This window comes from Meleagris gallopavo, chromosome 5 (genome assembly GCF_000146605.3).
Source record: "Meleagris gallopavo isolate NT-WF06-2002-E0010 breed Aviagen turkey brand Nicholas breeding stock chromosome 5, Turkey_5.1, whole genome shotgun sequence".
Classification (NCBI taxonomy): Eukaryota; Metazoa; Chordata; class Aves; order Galliformes; family Phasianidae; genus Meleagris; species Meleagris gallopavo.
Genome location: NC_015015.2, coordinates 37,452,477 through 37,473,802, shown reverse-complemented (window position 1 = coordinate 37,473,802; position 21,326 = coordinate 37,452,477). Strand labels below are relative to the sequence as shown.

General features: G+C 39.9%; 1 protein-coding gene across 1 annotated transcript in view; it reads right to left on the bottom strand.

Moving 5' to 3' along the window:
• TTLL5 (tubulin tyrosine ligase like 5) overlaps nucleotides 1–21,326 on the bottom strand; it is a 127,244-nt gene that overhangs the window by 58,351 nt on the left and 47,567 nt on the right. The window contains 6 exon segments of the mRNA XM_019615757.2: nucleotides 10,679–10,869; nucleotides 12,351–12,764; nucleotides 13,160–13,273; nucleotides 13,867–14,000; nucleotides 17,219–17,319; nucleotides 19,813–19,959. Coding sequence (XP_019471302.1) covers nucleotides 10,679–10,869; nucleotides 12,351–12,764; nucleotides 13,160–13,273; nucleotides 13,867–14,000; nucleotides 17,219–17,319; nucleotides 19,813–19,959 — 1,101 coding nt within the window.

Below are 21,326 nucleotides of genomic sequence, written 5' to 3'. Positions count from 1 at the left end.
AAAAAAAAAAACCAACCAAGAATAGTAAATGAGGCAGACAGAGGCCAACATTGTACGTGAAACAAGTAGTATATATACAATTCTTAGCTCGTCAGCAACAGCAGTCACAACTTTGCTCGTAAAGACACGTGTGAAAGTACAGTGACTTTATCTAGCCTTTTCTCCCCAGCACCCTGATACAAAGACACATCGAATCTGATGAGTTATCAGCTCATCCCTGCTCTATTAATGTGATATGCTTTCCTCTCTAATATTATAACCACTATTTTTTTTGAAAGCTGTCTTTCTAAGCAAAGCAGGTGTGCAAATAGTTTCATGTAGGTAAAAGGGATGTTTCACACATTCCAGAGAGACAGGTGTTTAAATTACAGCAGGATTAAAGACAGGCAAGGGATTCAGAATGAGGGAGAGAACACCAGCAAGATAGTAAGGTCTGGCTGCTGCCAGCCCACCCAGATGGGTGTTACTTCTTATTACTGTGCCATGTGCTGAGACATTTCAGCTGCTGTAATTAGCTTGCCAGGACATTGCTTCAGTGGGTTGCTGAGGGAACCCCAACACATCTGTGCACAGCAGTGGTTTCATTTTCCAGTTACTAACCCTCCAGTACACCTGACGCAACAGTTTCCTTCATACAGAGGCAAATATTTAGCAACAAATAAATTCTTTGGCTTAAAAAAAGATATTGTGTGGTACCTCAACAAAAGCAGATACTGAAAGCTCCATAAAGAATAGCTTATAGCTTCAAAAACAGGAGTAGCAGGAAAAAAAAAATCTAATAAAAATAAGTACTAATGTGGCTCAAAAGGAAAGATGTTAATTTATATGGATCTACAAGAAGAAAGTATTTTTTGTTGTTTTTAATAACAAGTTTGAAAGTAAGCAATACACTTGCCTTCTTGACAGTAAAGATACATAAGCTTAAAAGAACCAGATGTCTATGGTCTTGCTTAATTCACAGAAATATTTTTCTGAATAAATTTAACAAAAGCGAAAGTCTCAACCCTCTACTCTGCCCTGGTAAGGCCTCATCTGGAGTACTGTGTCCAGTTCTGGGCTCCCAGTACAAAAAAGACAGGGATCTCTTGGAAAGAGTCCAGCAGAGGGCCACAAAGATGGTGAAGGGCCTGGAGCATCTCTCCTATGGAGAAAGGCTAAGTGAACTGGGTCTGTTTAGCCTTGAGAAAAGACGACTGAGAGGGGACATGATCCAGGTTTATAAATATCTGAGGTGTGGCGGCCATAGTGGTGAGGCCAGTCTCTTTTCAGTGGTACGTGGAGACAGGACGAGGGGAAACGGACATAAGCTGCAGCATAGGAAGTTTCGCACGAATGTGTGTAAGAACTTCTTCACGGTGAGGGTGACGGAGCACTGGAACAGGCTGCCCAGGGAGGTTGTGGAGTCTCCTTCTCTGGAGATATTCAAGTCTCGCCTGGATGCCTACCTGTGCTACCTGGTGTAGGGAACCTGCTTTAGCAGGGGGGTTGGTCTCGATGATCTCTAGAGGTCCCTTCCAACCCCTATAATTCTGTGATTCTGTGATTCTGTGAACTCTTGTCTCCAGTACTTTTGGGTATCATTCTGTAGCCTTGCTTAATTTAATTCTTGATCTTCTTTATAATTGAAATGGGAAATTATATAGAGAGTTATAAAGGTTGGAAAAGACCTCTCAGATCATCTAGTCTAACAGTCATCTACCACCTACATTACCCACTAAACCATGTCCCTCAGTACAACATCTAAACATTTCTTGAATACCTCCAGGGACATTGACTCTGTCAGCTCCTTGGGCAGCCCATTCTAGCACCTGACTACTCTTTCAGAGAGGAAGCTTTTCCTAACATCCAACCAGAGCCTCCCCTGGCACAACTTGTCCAACTGCTGTTACCTGGGAGAAAAGGCTGACCTTCAACTCACCACATCCTCCCTTCAGGGAGTTGTAGAGGGCAACCAGCTCTCCCCTGAGCCTCCCCTTCTCCAGACTAAACAATTCCAGTTTCTTCAACCACTCCTTGTAAGACTTGTGCTTCCATCCCCTCACCAACTTTGCTGCCCTTCTCTGGACACACTTCAGGGCCTTGATGTCCTTCTTGTAGTAAGGGGCCCAAAACTGAACACAGTACTCAAGGTGTGGCCTCACCAGCACTGAGTGCAGGGAGATGATCACCTCCCTGCTCCTGCTGACTGCACTATTTCTGATACAAGCCAGGATGCCATTGGCCTTCTTGGCCACCTGGGCACACCGCTGACTCATGTTCAACCAAGCACTGAGCAATTCCCAGGTCCCTTTCCTCTGCACAACCTTCCAGCCACTCTGCCCCAAGCCTGTAGCACTGCATGCGGTTGTTGTAACCAAGTGCAGGACCTGCCACTTAGTCTTGTTGAATCTTATCCCATTGGTCCAGCCTGTCCAGACTCCTCTGTAAAACCTTCCTACCCTCAGGCAGATTAACACTTCCTCCCACCTTGGTGTCATCTGCAGACTTACTGAGGGTGTACTCAATCCCCTCATCCAGATCATCAATAAAGACATTAAACAGGATGGGTCCCAATACCGACCCCTGGAGTATACTAGTCATGACTGGTCACTAGGTGGATTTAATTCCACTCTGGTCCTGGCTCCCCAGCCAGTTCTTTACAGCAAAGAATGTACCTTTCCAGGCCATGGGCTGCCAGCATCCCCAGGAGAATACTGTGGGTGACAGCATCAAAGGCTTTGCTAAAGTCTAGGTAGAGGCAGCTGGGCCCGATCTCCTGGTTGTCCCACATGTGCCATAAAATGATATCTCCAAATAAAAAAAAAGGAAGAATGAAAACCAGCATTCTGTGGACAAATAACCTTTTAGAAATCAGAAGCAAGAGTCTAAAGAGGAACTTTCATATTCTTGATCTACATTACACTATTTTTTCAATAGCTTCTCACTATCACATTAGAGTACTTAATCTTTCCTTAAATAAAATGCTTTATTTTCACCTTGATCTTGTTTCAAATAGGCCAAAGAAGCAGATATTCTGCTTTTTTCAAAGTAGCAAATGTTAACAATAGTAATAATAAATGAGTGAATAACTCAGTGCTACAGATCAGCCTTCAAGGATTCAGGTAAAGATTCCCAAAAGGTCAAGTGTTTTTCTTATCAGTTTGCAAGAGTCAACCAAGGGACACATCATTGCTTGAAGTTGTTACTATGCCTCTTCTGGCAGTGTGGTAAAGTGACTTAAATATTCATTACGAACAGCCTGAACAGCAGATCCTGTGTTTCACTATCACTCAGTGTTACAGCACTGAGCAAACACCACAGTAAAAAGATGCCTACTTCACTCTCCCCAGTTGACAGTTTCAGTATTTTTCTGCCAGAGGCCAGTCATATCCTGTTGCCTATAAACAATGTGCTGAGGACAAAAGATCTACAGACTGTGAGGCCATTTCTTCTACTTGGAGCCACACTCATATCTTCTCTATTTCACACATCTCAGGCTTCTATTTGGGTCATTCTGATTGGTGAGGAAGAAAAGGAATCCTGGAGGTCAAGACAGTTTGAAGATCAAGACTAAGAGAAAGGCCAAAAGGATGCAGTCATCATAGACTTTATAGTTTCTTCCAGAAAAGCCTTAAATATGATGAAAAGTTTATAATCTGAAACTGGAAGAAACCTAACACCACAGAATTTGGAGCAAAATAAACACTACCAGTAAGTTTCAAGTTTGATTGTTTTAAATATTCATTGAAAAAAAATCCTTTCTTTTAAAGAAAGATGGGACATGAAGTAAGGTTAAGACATATGTAAGTTAAAAGGACATTGGAGTTACGAACAGACCAGAATCTTTAAGTTTTGGTGCCTCAGACAGGATAAGACAACACTACATAATAAGCTCAAAGAAGAAAGCATGCCATTAGAAATCTAAAGAATGTGTAAAATGTCTAGTAATTTGTGAGATCTCCTTGGTCTCTTGATCTTTACCCTGTATGCTTAGTTTGACTTCAAGACCCACCTTCCACCTGAGTCAATCCCTAATTTCCTGTTTTATTACTTATTACTGTTCATCCATCAATGCAATCTTTATATCCAAATAGTTTGTAAAACAAATATTTCTTCTTTCACTATCTGGCTTGTCTAGTCACTGCATTCTCACCTGCCAACCATTCCTTAGGCACACATTCCCCAAAGCTTTTGGGATCAGTGAAATATTCACATCCCAGGAACAGAGGTAAGAGTTAACAACATACCATATTAAAAAACGTAGATTTTTGTTGCACTATTTCAATATTTGTTTGTTCAGCCTTCAGAGATGGCTGACATACACTATAATAATATAAATATTCTTTATTAATCTGTCCCCTACCCACTTTTCATGTTACATTTTCTTGGCTTCACCACAGAGATCCCATGTACATCTGTGATCTAGCCCAGGCCCATATGACTTAATCTAGCAGAGCACCCAGGTCTTCCAGTACTACTGGAAATTGTCCATCTGCCTTGCAGTCCATCTTCCTTAATGTACTGAGAGGCTGAAATCCAACAGAAAATTTCAATATGGGAAGTTGACTCTTTTCTGAAATGTCAACAGAAACTCCAAACCAATCTCAAACACTGATACTTTCACTGTCTGAGCAGTTGACATAAAATACACCTACTACAAATTCTTTGGAGAAATCACACAGTACTAATGTTTTTGTAGGGCTGCTTTCTTGTGACCCAGGTCAGCTTGCTGACCACACCCCATTCACTAAAATAGCTTCATTTTGTGCTCAGATTTGAATTTGTAGGGGCAACCAGTCAGAGGGAAAGAACTGGGGCTAAAAGGCTGCAAAGTGTGAAATCTGTGCGTGTACCAAGGCTGATCTGGCCAAAGGCCTGTGACATTCCTTCTCTGCTTGCTGAGCTTACCAGCTTACAGGATATACATATGCATACAGAGCAGAAGCCTTCCAGTCTCCAGAAAACGTTCCAGACAAAGACCTGCCAGAGACATTCCTGGGAAACCTGACAAACTTGCAAATTCCTTTGTAGAGTCTCCAGCGTATGCATCCATTTAACAATGAAAAAAACCCCTATGTTCATACTGCTGCTGTGGATTGCTGAACTCCCCGCTTGTTTCTCCCGAGAAAGTCAGACTTTCATTTAGACACCGGCTCCAACCTTCCCAGCAGTAGTGATTTTGGTAATGCACATTTGCTTATCAAGGTGTAATCCTTCCCATAACACAAGTACTAGCTGCTCAGCCTGGCCCATTTAGTGACTCTGTAGCCTCTGCTCCTATTCCCTTTGGCAACTCAGAGCAGAAGGGTTCAATTCTGGCACTGCAGAAGCCACACTGACATTTTTGCTTCCTACAGCCTCTGCTGATATCACTTTTATTACTCCTGAATCTAGAAGCTAGTAGTATTAGAAATCATGTCAATTCTTGTGTCAACATCCTGAGAATGAGGAAAAGATGGGGCCCTGCAGCAGTACAAACAGCTTTGTGAAGGGAAAAAAAAAAAAAAAAAGACCTCAGGCTTCATCTCTTGGCCTCTTGCTCCTCTTCCTGGTTATAGACCGAGATGTCTTCTTCCTCTTTCTTCCTCTATGTCTCCCCTTCACTCTCTCAGCAGAAGGGTAAAAGACAACTAAATGGTTACATAAGGAAAATAAGTCAGATTAAGACTCAGATAAAGTAAGTTGAGTCAAATCAAGGGACTAACACTGAGACTGGAGAAAAAAAAACATCCACAACCACACCAAAAGCATTCAGTGAGGAAAATATCCCTACAGTTTTGAAAATATTTGCTGGCCTTTTTGTAGCCACTACATTGCACTGCTCAGGTCGTCCAGGACCAAAGGAGCTGATGACCACTGGGACCTGTACAGCATTTTGCCTCACTGGCAGTTTGTTCTGTGAGACCAGGGTCTCAAGCTGTGTAGATGAGATGGGTAACAAGGTTTTGCAGTAACTGTTTAGCTGAAGCTCTTTATATTGAGATTCTTTGGCATAAGAATTCCACAAAGTCACTCTGAGGTACTGTAAGCTGCCTATTCCATTTATTCCTCACTTCCTCTCCACTGTCCTAACATTTAGTAAACTCCTCTTTTTCTTCCCAGTTTCAGTTTTCTGTCCAAATGAAAAATATAGAATGAGGACAGCACTCCATCCTCCAATAGACCTGTCAGCTGTTTGCAGGAATGCTGGCTGCTGGATCTTGGGCACTGACTGCTTGCATAACTGAGATGGAGACAGCTCGGTCTGGCCCTTGCCTGGGTGGTCTGATGTTATCCCTATGATTGAACTCTCTGGCTAGAAGAATTGGAGCTATTCCTAATGATAGCTGAGTCCTGAAATCTCACACCCTCCCTCTCAGAGAAGGGCAGAGCTCCCACAAGGCTTCCCCTCCTTCTCTCCCTCCTTCTGGTAAAGTTGGCCAATTCAATGCATTTTTTTGTACATGAGCATTAATAACTACAAAGTACTACAGCCTGGTAGATATCAACCACAGCCCTTGCCACCAGTCTGTGATAGGGACCTCACACAGATCCAGCACTACAGGATAAAACCTTCTTTTTACCTTGCAGCGTATTTCAGAGAGAAGTAGCTTGTTATTCACAAAGGAAAACTTATAAATACCCAGGATCCAGTCACCTGGCTCTGGATCTATATACATGCTGTACATTTTAACTTTCTCCCCCAGAAGGTCCTGCAGCGCAAGCACATGGAAATATTTTATACTAAACACACCTTAAGAACAGGCTTTAGAATTCATGCCCAGTAGGGAACATAGCAGAGGAAAAACAAGTCTAGATTATTTTGGCCACAGCCTTCATTCATCTATCCATCAGGGAAGGCCAATCACTAGTATCACTATTGGTGATAGGTGGGTGGATGGTTGGACTGGATGATCTTGTAGGTCTTTTCCAACCTTGGTGTTTCTGTGATTCTGTAATACGTACAGACAAAAAAAATCTTAGTTCATCTCTCCTGAAGTAGTGTAGAAGCCAATAAAAATCTTAAATTAGAAAAGAAGATAACAAAAGCAATTTACCCCTAATACAATAGAATGGGTTTAATTTCTCAAATTCACCATCAATGCACCTGCTGTTATTCTCCAACAGTACACCAATAGGAGTAAACCTAGCTCATGTTTGGCACTAGGCAAACCAAACAAGAAAATTTTCAGGACAATCTGAAAAATAGAATTGACACACTGACAACATTGCAGTAGAAACACTACACAGCACATACTGACAAAGATATCAGCATCTTGTAAAAATAATTATCCATCATCTGCAATGCATAATCAGGGAAATCCCTGATTTCAGATAATGATTTCCTTACAAGTGTCTCGGATATCCTGCTATCATAAAGGAAATACTTAGTGTGACTACAGTAAAACAACGTGGTAAGGGAAAGGTCATAAAAATGGTTACAGAAGCACAGCACACATTCCTCATCACATTAAAGACAGAAAGCTCGTTCAGAGCAATGCGCCAGCAAAATTGCTATCCTGCCTGACACATTTCAGAGGATAGAAGACACTTTAATTTCCATTTCAGTTAGCTGAAACATTTCCTTGATAAGGAAAACTCATTACTTCTGTATGTTACAACCTAGCAATTTGTCATCTGAAAAGCATCCATTATTCTAAGGTAAATATTCCAGATCATATTGTCTACTTAAATCTACAATATAGCTTGGAATCCTATTTAGCATTTGACCTTAATGGCATCTTGTTTAAGGAAGTCTCAGAAGATAAGCATATTGTGTATGATAGTAACTATTCCCTTTTATCAGTCTTTACTCTGGTGTTTTCCTACTAAACTGAATATCCCTCTTATCTTACGATGAGAAACACAAAATCATCATTATTTACCACGTTATCCACTGCCTTCTGTAACTCCCACATTTCTATTTCCTCCCTAAACAAACTATCTTCATTTTTATTTATTTGAATGCATGGTTATCTGGTCCTGGAGCTGGATGTGCTGCTTTAATTTACATGGAAACATGTACAGCCTTTATTACCAGTAAGCACATTTGTTAAGTTTCTGTCCTCTATACCCACTTCACCACCAACTCAATCTTTCCATAGAAACTTTGTCACTATACATGTTGCATTTCTTTTAATTTCTTAAAGGTATACCAGCCATAGAAGTCTCACTAAATATTCTTTGTCTGTTCTATCTTTTTTTCTGATAGTAATTTCACTTCATTATCTGGAGAGAAAATGCAGCTCCTCTGTACCTACGACAGTGGAAAAGACAGTGTACAAAATAAATTATTTAATCTCTCTAATACTCCTATTATCCAAGACTTATTTCCACAGACCTAGACTATACCTCCATTATGCTAATAATGTACAATGGCAGAATTAAGAAAATCTGATTTCTGAGGCATACCAGCACATCTCCTGCTGGCCATCATCACCTTGAGTACTGTGTTCAGTTTTGGGCCCCTCACTGCAAAAAAAAGACATCAGGGTCCTGGAGTGTATCCTGGAGAAGGGCAACAAAGCTGGTGAGGGGTCTTGAGCAGCTGAGGGAGCTGGGATTGTTTAGAGTCTTAGGGGAGACCTTATCCTCTCTAAAACTCCCTGAAGGGAGGTTGTGGTGAGGTGAGGCTCAGCCTCTTCTCCCATTTAACTAGTAATAGAACTAGAAGGAGTGGCCTGAAGTTGTGCCTGGGGAGATTCAGATTGAATGTTAGGAAATGCTTCTTCTCCGAGTGACAGAAGATCCTGGAGGCGTTCAAGAAGCATTTAAATGTTGTACTGACATGGAAATATTGGTGATCAGTGGATGATCTTAGAGGTCCTTTCCAGCCTTGGTGATTCTATGATTCTGTAACTTGAGCTCGTCATACTTGAGTGTGTCCTAAAAGCATTTTTCACTAAATACAATTACAAAAGTTACCCCAGGAACTCCTTATTTTCTAGTCCAAGATGGAATACTCTTCCTTTATCTCCCCAACATTCTGGAAACCATGCAGTAAGTCACCGTGTAAAGATGAAGTGGATTAACTACAGATTCTTAATGGTTCTAGATCAATATTTTTACTGTATACCACTGTGGAGGCACCCCTTAGCTTCTCCTCGTTGTAAGCATGATTATGCACTGATAATTTTTGATGATAAAAATATAAAATATTTTTCAGAAACACAAACCAATAAAATGGAAAACTGCATATTGTGAGGACTGAAGATGAAGTTCATACCAGGTAACTATGAAACCACATCAGTAGGACATTACCTTCCACCTCCCATCTTATAAAACCTTGTTTACTTTATGAGGATCAGTATGAAGTTCCCACTTCGTGTTTCAGAAGTGACTGGAGAGGACTGACAAGCCAACTGATATAACCACAGACAGTCTTGTTTTCTAAAGATGTATGTTAAATTTCCTTGTTCAAAGCTCTCCAGCTAGTTACACTTAAAAACTTCCCTTGAACATAGTTATTTCAGCAGCCAATTGACTTAAGAAATAAAATTAATTTACTACAGACAGCAGGATATAGAAGTACACGAGAAAAACTTGGATAGTAGAAGCAATTCTCACAAGAAGTGGAATGGAAAACAAACTTCCCAGCTGCTCCTGGAAGAAGGTATTGTATTAGAGTACACCCACCCCAAGACACAGCTGGGTACAACACAAAGACATTCAACAAGCATGTAGAAATTCTTGCCTTTGGAAAATAAGCAGCCGCAGCAGTAGTAATATTTTCAATAGTCACTCTCTTTCACTACCCTCCACCACATCCCTCAACCAATAGTCCTAATCTTGCCATTAACCACTACCAATACAATCTGGGGGATGAAAAGATTGAGTACAGCCCTTTCAAAAAAGACCTGGGGGGTACTGGTACATAAGAAGCTGGACATGAGCCAGCAATGTGCCCTCACAGCCCAGAAAGCCAACCGTATCAAAAGAAGCGTGGCGAGCAGGGTGAGGGAGGAGATCCTGGCACTCTGCTCTGCGCTGGTGAGGCCTCACGTAGAGTACTGCATCAAGATGTAGGGTCCTCAGTGCCCAAGGGACATAAACATGTTGGAGCACATCCAGAGGAGCATTACAAAAATGATCTAAGGGATGGAACACACCTCCTATGAAGACACGCTAAGAGAACTAGGACTTAAGCAAGGAGAAGTCTCCAAGGTGACCTGAGAGCAGTCTTTCAATGTCTAAAGGGGACCTACAGGAATGAAAGGGGCAGACTTTTTAGCAGGGTCTGTGGTGACAGAACAAAGGGAAATGGTTTCAAAGAGGGTAGATTCAGGTTGGATATAAAGAAAATGTCTTATACAATGAGGGTGGTGAGACACTGGAACAAGTTGTCCAGAAATGTGGTTGATACCTCATGCCTGGAGATTTTCAAAGCAAGGCTGGATCAGGCCCTGGACAGCCTGATTTATCTGTGCACGTCCCTGTTCATTGCAGGAGAGTTGGACTAGATGATCTTAAAATGTCCCAACTCTAAGGATTCTATGATTTCACGATTTTCTAATCCTCTGCTCAATTTCTCTTTCTTCTATAAAAGGACTTCAGCAATGTTCTTGCAATTTCACAGAAAATCAAAATTCTGGTCACCATAAGCACTTCAAAATAACTTTGTGACATAAATCAATTTTTAAAATTTACTTTTTCCAACACAACTTGGCCCAGCTCAGTGCTGACACAGAAGCCTGTCACAGAGATTCTACTGCTTACATACCTGCTGTGTAAGGAGGCTGATGTGGCTTGGTGGGGAATACTGACAAGCTGCGTGTTTTTCTGCCAGCTGCTGCAGTTCTGCTGCTACCATACTGGGGCTGTAACGTTTGCCCAGGGAAGGAGCATCTTCTGTACCTTTGTTCATCATGACAGAGCTCACACGCTGCCCACTTGGACTGCGGTGGCGCAAACCTACAAAAAACAATCAACAAAATATTCAGTCATACTTGGTGAGCAGTATTACAGAATCACAGAATGGTTTGAGTTGGAAGGGACCTTAAAGATCACCTAGTTCCAAACTTCCATCATGGCAGACGCCTTCCGCAGATCAGGTTGTTCAAGGTCTCATTCTTGAACACTTCCAGGGAGAGGACATCCGTAGTCTCTCTGAACAACCTGTTCCAGTGCCTAACCACCTTCACAGTAAAGAATTTCTTCCTTATATTTAATCTAAATCTATTCTATTTACTTTAAAACCATTCCCCTTTATCTTATCTTATACATCCTGGTAAAGAATTTATCCCCATCTTTCTTGCAGGTTCCCATTAGGTACTGGAAGGCTGCTATGAGGTCTCATTGGAGACCTTTAAGCTGAACAACCCCAACTCTCAGAGTCCCCCTTCAGAGGAAAGCTGTTTGGCTCCAATAATTTTTGTGGTCTTCCTCTGGATCCACTCTAATAGTTTGTCTGACTTTCTCAATCTGCTGTTCACACAGATTCAAAAGCAGGTATGACACCTCCTGCGGGTTCTAGGGAGAATACAGCCTTCTATTCTGTGTAGATTTTCCCTATATGATCTTTAATCAATGTCGAACTCACATTTTCTTCAACATAATGTATTTAATAAGCACATAGTGCCAGAGAATTTTGGCTAGCTGTTGCACATGTTAAATCTATAATGATTTTCCTTCAAAACAAATGGATTCCTTTAAATAAGCTATGAAATTGGGAAGTGAGATTTATCTTAATGCTAGAAAGTTTGTCACTATAAATACAGCAACCCTAGTGAAAATGTGCTGATGCAGAACTCAAAGGAAATATATAGCACCATTTCAAAGAAAAACACGTTACCAGGACAATGGCTGTTAGCTTGCATACGGCTCCCAAAACTTTCTGAACAGATTATCATCTGTGTCCATAAATTTCTAGTTTCTTCTACCTTTCAAAATCCTAACAATCTAAAGTTAAATTGCTTAACTATGTATTATACCAGTACAGTAAATGAGAAGTGTCTGAATCCACTTAGATCTTACATTTTTAGTGATCTTGACACACCTTTAAGCATTCAACAATTATGAAGTTTGACTAAGAGATGCCTTTTTTAGAGAAAAATGAGGAACTAAGAACTGCACATAGACTGAGGAAGGACTTCTGCTAACTGAAACTACACTGAAATCACTAAAGATAAACAAAAAATAGTATATAAACAGGAAAAAATATGTAATACTTTATTTCCCAGCCTTTCCAAAACAAGTTCAGTTCCCTATTCATCTTCTCAGTAAAAGTGCATTTTTTTACAAACAAGTGTGTGCTTCACACACTCCTATTCTCCATGAGAAATTTAGAACCATTTGAACAATTCCAGAAATGTAAAATTCCCACCTATTCCAGAACACAGATTACAAAATCTTTATACCGCACTAGCAGTCTTTATGCAACACAGAACACTCACCTGCTCTTGCAGAGGTTGATCGGGACAATCTTTGGCTATAGATCTGAGCAGCTCTCTGAAAAGACGAGAGTGGGCCAATGGTGTAGCTACCAGAACAACGATGTAACCCTGAAAGGCTAGAAGCCTCACTGGACATTGGGTTTGCGAAGACAGAAGAGCAGTCAGTGGCTGTGCTCTGGCTCTGGGAAGAAGGTAGGGAAGATGAGGAATGAATTAGCTTTAGACCACTTGGAGGAGTCGGCAATGAACAGCGACCAGGCACCTGTGGATTTCCAGAGGCTGCAGGTTGAGATGATAACTGGGAACTGGTACTTCTCCGGAACGTGGCACCAGAAGCAGAGGAAGCAGCACTAGGAGGGCAGCACCGAGGTAATTTCACTTCAGCATTTAATGAGAAGGTGGATCTTTCTGGATCTACAAAAAGACAGTGAGTACAGTACATGAGAGAAGCTGCTTTTGAGGTCCTTCAGATAATAACAAACTCGAGATACCTCTGTTCATAGACTTGCTGAAGACAAAGTGACTTCATCTATAAGTAAAAATAGAGGCAGCTCTATGTGATAAGCATCTTCTTTTAAAGCTTATCATATCTAGATTTTTCCCCACAGAAGAGCAGCTAACTCACTTATACTGCTCACTCTATAGTACCTCTTGGATTTAAAAGAAAAAGATGCAGAATCTTTCCCAAAACTGAGCATTCAAATACTTCAGTTTGTACCCACAGATTCTAACATTTGTTTAAATCTGTATTAAAAACAGCATACGCATTTATTTTTCATTTTGATGATGAATGAAGTCATTTCACTCACAGGTTGATTTCACTTCTTTGGGTTTACAGTCTCTTACTCTTCCTTCTACAGGCAGATCTGCAACTGAACCTTTGGGTTGATCACCTTTTATTTTTTTCATCACCTCAGGGTGGTCTGTAACAATTAGGAATTAGGAGTTAGAAGATGGAACAGGACTGCAGAATTAAAACCCTGTTATACTGGCCTTTCCTGCAAGTATTGTAGACCACGAAACAATATTGATCATAATTATACTATCACATACAGCAACAAGGACGACTAGAAGTGCACAGCTGATACTGCACTTTCTTCCATGGAATGCTTAATTAGACTCAAATGTGAAGACTCAACCCTCCCTCCAGAATGGTCACTGTAGGCAGCACAATTGAATTGGTCTTGGTTACTCTCATCTCTTCTTTTGATTACAGGATTTCACATTTCTAATTTCAGTATCTTCAAATTTTCACATTCTGATATTAATCACAAGTCATCATATCTAAAGTTCCTTATAAAGGCTAGTCCTATGTCATACCACTTCACTGAAAGAAGTTAGGGGTGCACTAACTCTAGTCTTCAAATTATGGAATCACTGACAAAGACAAAAAGAAAAGAAACACAACCTCCAGAAATTTGAATAACATTCTGCATGGTCTTTTCTCTTTCTACAGACTCAAGTGAAATTGGATTAGTCTGGGCAACATAATCTCAAAATTGCCTGCAACACTTACCTCCCTGAGGCTGATTCTCTGACTGGTTACTGGTGTTCTTCGGTTTTGTGGTGCCGGAGTTTGTTCCTAGGAAGACACTGGCTGACTTATTTTTCTGTGTGTAAAATGTCAGCACTTCCTCCAAGTCTCTCTCACTACAATAAGGAGAGAAGAAAGGATCTAAATGAAGACTCTAAACTTTTCTCTCTTTATGTAACAATCAAGGAATAAGGAGGGTGAAGAGGAAAGTGGGGAAAGAGTGATGCCACACAAGTTGTTTGCATAGTTCTGCAAGGTAAGAGTGGAAGGAGAGGAACATGCCTCGGTTAAATCAGAGTTTCTCACTAAAATGCCATTCTTTTATGCAGCATAAAATTCTAGGGACCCAGGAACATTCATAGAATAAATAAATAGCAAACAAAAATTCCAAACATGCTGAAAAAGATTAGCTCAACAGGAATGATTCAATTTTCAGCTAAACCGGTGAATCTTTCTCAGGTGCTCTTTAGGATAAGCAGCTATCGTGTTCATGAGAGAATTCATCTCAGCCTGTTTTAAGGTCATCATTAACTTCAGTGCAAAGTGGGGAGAGGGGAGAAGGAAAGAGGGAAAAGCTTGTTAATTAGCCAAAACCGCAAGACAAACAAACAGTCACAATATTTTTGTGAATCTCACAAACTTGCATGGATTTCTCTTCGTTATTTTCTAGGTAAAAATAGAGTCTAACTACTCATGTCATAAGCCTCTGTTGGTCCCAAGCCAGTATTAGTTACTGAGCCATTCAACTACTTAGTTGTGCAAGCTGCAACTTTGAAAAATACTTATATACACACACACTTTTCCTTTTGCTGTTGCCTCAGCATTGGTGAGTATACAGAACACGAAATTAAATAGTGCCAGTAACACTACAAAAAATATAACAGGAATATCAGTTCACATAGCAGCAGTTATAATTCTTCAAAGTGTTCTCTACACATCAAACTTGTACTAATCTTAGCTAGCCTGAGCTTTGGTAAAAGCATGTCTAAAAACTGGCCCCACTGGGAAGACAATTCACTGCTGTCTTCAGAGCATGCTGCAAAGGTTACCTTCTCTCCAGAAGCAGTAAGAATAAAGTAAAGAGAAAAAGTAAGAGTGAAGAATTTCTGGGGGAGAGATGCCTTCAGATTTAAGTGAATTTACCAGCACATGTATTTAATTTTATGCTGCAATGAGGATGTTTACAAGCAATGGTTGCAGCATGTGTATAATAAACACAATACACCCATGTAAATATCAAAGTTAGAGTGAATGGGACAATTTCAATTGCATAGAAACATTTATTATCTATCATCTCCAGAGTTGCACTCACTGTGCTGCAGAACAAACACTCAAAGTGAAGAACTGTTCCCTTTTCTTGGCTGCAGTTTGCTGACATAAGCTTCAAGCATAGATCAACGCAGTGCCAGCTATCAGAGTTCTCAAACATACCTAATGCTTCCTAGGAAGATGAAAAATTATCGCTACAAACTGTTCTTTATCACTTAGGAAGATGGTCAGCGAAAATCTCCAGCCCCAGTCTAGACTGTGCATCAGGCCACAATGGCATGATAGCCAGTAACATGAAAACCAGAAGAGTATGTAGTCCTGCCCGAGACAGTCATTTCTTCTAGCACTTTTGGCAAAAAGGAAAATGTCCTTGGAGGCAATAGCCACTTTTGAAACCTGAGATGTCAGAATTAAGAACATATCACAGGCCTACGTAACCTTTCTGCATTTCTGGTGACAGGAGTAGATTGCTATGATAGATGGCAGCCACATCTCAACTCTCATCTCTTCTAGAACAATATTCATCTGAAAGGGAGCGAGTTGGTTGGGATTTTCTTTTTTTTCTTTTTTGAGCCTGTAAATTTGTTGTGATAATGACTCCAGTTTTTTTCCGCAGAATAAATATCACGGAGTCATAGAATGGCATGGGTTGAAAGAGACTTCAAAGACTATCTAGAATTCTAGCACCCTGCTGTGGGCACAGCTGCCCCCAACCAGACCAGGTTGCCCAAGGCCCCATCCAACCTGGCCTTGAACGCCTCACAGGGATGGGACACCCACACCTTCTCTGGGCAACCTGTTCCAGGGCCTTGCCTCCTAACATCTAACCTAAATCTCCCCTCTTTTAGTTGAACACCATTCTTTCTTGTTCTGTCACTATTAGACTGTGTAAAAAGTCCATCTCCCTCCTGTTTTTAAGTTCATTTTAAGTACTGGAAGGCTGCAATGGGGTCTCTCAGGAGTCTTCTCCAAACTGAACAAGCCTTGCTCCCTCAGCTTGTCTTTGTAGGAGAGGTGCTCCAGCCCTCCAAGATTGTGACTCCTGAATTTATCTGAGAAGACTTACGTATCACTTACTTCAGATCAGCTACTAAAAAATGCTCTCCAAAGAGAGGAAAAGAAAAAGCAATGTAATAACTGAAATACTAAAAATGATGGAAATAGTAATTGTCAAACTTTATTAGAGAAAACTGAAGTGCATTATAAAGGCAGATGAACTCTACCTGTCCAGATAGTAACAGAAGTCCCTGCCAATATAAGCATATAACATACAGGCTAATATAAATAAGCCAAAAGGAATCAAATTTTGTGCTCAAGAATCAGAGGCTTAAGGAAGTAATTCTGGGTCACTGAACAATTTCAGACCACTCAACAGTCAGAGGGGCTATAATACCATTGTTTTTCCACACAGTACAACAGGCCATGAAGAATATATATCGATTTTCAAAATACATTTTCCAGCAGACTCGTCTAAATCAGTCAGATCAAGTTCTGAATGTACACAGGAAAAGTTGTATTTTCTCTCATTAAAGCAACTGCTTGCACTGAACTGCCTTAGCAAGCCAAAATGCTAGGGTGAAGACAGTAACTCCCTTCCTTTTCTCAGACAGTATCATCCTGGAAGGATCACGACGAGAAGTAGAAAGCATGTAAGTTGGCTTCTAAGAGCAGAAACTTGAGAGACAGACAATTGTTCAACCACAGCAATTCAAGGCCATCTGAGAAGTAGCTCTAGTTTCATTCTCCTTCCAAAGGACTCTTAGTGCTACAGGAAAGTAGACCACAAGGATCATCAGCATTAGGTTGGAATTTATTGAGATCAGAGCGACCACTGTTGTCCTGAGGATCTACTCAATAGTCAAAACATTTATTGTATGTCCTTCTCTACACACCAGATGCTGACTCTACAAGTATTTGCATGTTGGGAGTGAGAAAAGAGAAATCAAAGTTCTCTGTCCATAAGGAGGAGCAGGCACTAAAGTAAGTAAAGGTATCTTAGAGCCACGGTCCCATCATCTTCAGGGCTGGCAGATCATCTACCAAATGGAATAAAATCTATTCCTACCTTGCTCTGGTAATAAAGTTCTGAAAACCTTCAGGATTCACTCCCTCCTCTTCTTCTTCCTGTTTCTTTTTTGATCGCTTCTGAACCATCTGTTCTGTTTCCTGTGAATAAGCAGTATTAGTCTCTTTATGAAGTTATTCTGTTCTGTGGCATAGCTGCTATGCAGAAAAGACAAAATGTATTTCCTTGAGATCTAAGAAAAAAATAGCAACTCCAAAGTTAAATACATTTATAATTTGGTTCTGTGTGCAGCACAGAGAGCCCCAGAGACAGCATGCTTAAATGTACACTAATCTCATTCATCTACGTGACATAGCTTTTTAGAATTGACTTGCTGAAACGATGTGAAAGCTTAAAAAACACATGCTCCTGCTTCAAATATATTCTTTGCTAGGACATGAGACAGTATGGAGGGGAAATACATCATTCTTTGCAGATATTAGGTCTCCCTTCCACTTTTTCTGTCACAGTTTTTCATAATAATTTTTATTTGAGCATCTGTTCCGTAAGGAGATACTCAGAAAGGCAGAATGACAGAAATATAAAATTATATTGCAGAAACTCAATGAAGAATGTTGCAGAGAACATCCATATTCTGTATTGTAAACTAAGAGTTCTCCTAGAGTTAAATTATTCCATCCTGCAGTAAATTGCTGAGGTCTTAGCTACATACAAATAATAATCTCCCATAGCAAAAGTAAAGAAAGTAGAACAGTATACAGCCTGTGGCAAATACATACTTATACACTAGAATATACTGTAATAAAAGATGATAAACCTTTGTTTGTGAGAACGTGAGAAAGCTATCAGTTATAAATCATATTTTACACTGGAAGTTATTGACATTAGAACTTGTATTGGTACAAACACTTTTGTTAATTCAAAACAAACTGAAATTCCAATGTCAACACAAAAACTTCATTTGACCAGACTTTACCTCCATTTCCTACTGCTACTCCAAGTTCTCCTAGGACAAAAGGATCAGACACATCTTGTGAAAGATAATTCAAGAGAGATGGAGAAAAAGCTTTTCTGGGCTATGCCTCCCCTCTTCAGTGTGTAAGTAGAAGTCTTGACAATATGTGATCTGTTATTTAGTTTGCTGGAGGCAGTGTTTTTTTCTTCTGTGCGATTACAGAAGATGTATAATAACTGGTAAGAGTCCTCTGCTAAATCTGAAGCTACAAGAGAGTGAAAGAAGTCTGTACGTTGAAATTAGACATCAAAAGCCTTGTAGCCTGGCAGTCTCACAAAAGCTTAAGTGTCTATGCTCTAAAACCTCTAGTGATCTGTTTACACTTTGTTTTAACTAGGAAAATATGTTTACATATTGATTTATTTTCAGTTACGTAGCTTTTTTTTGTGAATTTACTTGAGAGGAAAATCCTAATGTTTGAATACAATTGGAGTGGAAATTATATCCAAAGCAGTTGTGTTTTTCAGCCACCACAGAACCACCCGAGTAGTTCTCTTAGCACAGTAATTCACTGAGCATTAGGCATGCATGACTCTCCCTGGAACAGATTTGTTTAACACCAACCTTGCTTTGACAGATCAAGTTACCAGATGTCAGTTCTGACAAGGTACTGTAAGTGAACATCCTCTACTAACAAGGAGGAGCATGGAAGCCTGTGTGCACAGTAACCTCTGAAAGCAAAATTCAAACTACCCCTGTTACAACACTGAAGAAATGCTAGGAAGAAATACAAGAGAAAGGGAAAGGAAGCTCTATTCACAAAACAAAATTATCATGAAATCACTATGCTAAGAAGAGCACATTCTAAATCTAAAGAGGAGAAAATTATTTACATTTGGACTTCTTCTGTCACTGGGCATGTAGAGTTCCATACTATAGATAGTTAGCATTCCCTCAGTATACCAAATGAATGCTAAAATACCTTTCACATACTGTACTGTATAAAAATTATTTATCTCTATAGAAACATAATAAAAACAGGGAGAAATGGGAAGAGGCCTTACAAAGCACTAAAATCAAAAACAAACCAAAGAAAAAGTGAACTACCAGTTAAATTCTGGTTTTTTTCTTCTATGCACATGACTACGGGACTGCACATATTACATAGTAATGCTTTGTCTATCTGACAATTTGGATAGACAAACTACCATTACTTGATGTGCAACTGCAAACAGGACTGAGTAAGTTACAGAACAGAGCCCTTCAAATAACCTTCTGCTTGACTATGACAGTAACTAACAAAAGATATATTACAGGAAAACAACAGAAATCAAATCAACTATGCTAGTGATAATTTCTTATATAAGTTAAATGTAAAACATATATACATTCAAACAAAAGGTATTTCCGAGGGTTCCTCAATTTTAGAAGTCATTAATAAATTGGTAGGGTGTCTAATACCTATTTCCTGACCTATAATAACCACAGCAGATGGTGCTGTTAGAACTGTAGAAGTTTAGATGCACTGGATATCCCGCTCTGGTTTTTGCTAGAATATATTAACAAGATCCACTGTGGTGGCAAAAAAGCAACAAAGCCTGAAGGCTCTTAAGTAAACTAAAAACCTTAGCCCTCTGCTGAGTAGAATAAGCTACCAGAAGAAGAATTAATTCATCACCTTGTTATAACAGATTATGAACTCGCCCAACTGGTGAGCCAGGATACGACGACGATCATTTAGTCCTAAATGACGGCTGGGAAGCAGCATCCTCAAGGACTTCTGAAGATTGCTGGCAGCTCGCTTCAGAAAGTGTACCACGAGCTCCTACAAGCAAGAAAGATGGAGTTAACAATGGATCAGCTGAAAGATGTGGGGAAAAGGGAACAGAGGAGCTACAGTAGTTTCTGACTGACAAAATCTAAAGGTACTGTCAGTTGTCAGTGCATTTTCTCATGACAAGATCATTTTGTAATATGCATTTTTAATACAGCCCTACAAATCCTAGACTGTGAAAAAGAAGGATGTCACACCTTGTCTGAGGAGAGACAGAACTGAGAACACTTGATGAGTGTTCGACAATGAAAAAAAAAAAGCACAAAGCAGCAACCAACAACATCAAACAACTTATAAAGTCCAATACCGTTGGAGAACATCTCCAAAACACAAACAGTAGCATGTTAAAGATGGTTGGTGACGAAAGGCATATGTTAGCATAAAACCCTCTCAGCATTATCACAATGAAGGGAATCTTGGTCAGGTATCTCCGCTACAGTGATGTAACCCTATTTCTTCACTTCTCATATGTGTACATTACCATCACAGCTTCTCCATAGCATGGCTACATCTACAGCCATGTAATTCCGGTCCCAAAACCAAGCAGGATCAATGTCTGCATCCGCCCCTCCAGTGGAAGAAACATATGAAAAGACAGATCCTAAGACATGGTGCATCCTGTGAGTGTTTTGAACCATTTCTGTGTTGCTCTGGGTTAGGAGCACTGCTAATGCATAAATGAGCAGCCTCACCTACAAGCTATTGGATTCCACAGTTTGTCTCTCACTGCCACTACACCAGACTGGTTTGATCTGTTATTTTAAATATTGATTCTTACAGTATAGCAGACAAAGTGACTCTTAAAAACCCAGTTTTAATTTCTCTTTGGAAAGAGCAAGAGTAACATTTTCCACTGAGTTTAACCCATTACTCCCGACACACAGTTCAGTTTTATCTCTGAATTGTACTGGCTCTTCCCCTGAGACACGCATTCAGCAAGGACATATTTGTTTGCAGAAAGCTAAAGAATCTACTGAACAGTGCTCTTTTAGGAAGGTATTATGCGGAAATCTGAGCTCGTTGCAATATTTAAAACACATATACATTAAACACAGGACTTTAACATAATGTCTAAAGAAACATATCACATGATTTTAAAAGAAAGAAAAAACAAACTAAAAACATCCCCCCAAAACACCTATGCTAAATAGTATCTTTCTTTTCTCTGTCTCTTACTTTTTTTTCACTAACCTGAATACATGAAATACACTCCCAAGTACAGATGGCTGCAAAGGGTAAAACATTACAGAAGTGAAAAAGCTTAGCAGGGTACCTGCTCTGTTTGAGTGGATATATATATATATTTTTTTATATATATATATATATATATATATATATATATATATATTATTATTTTA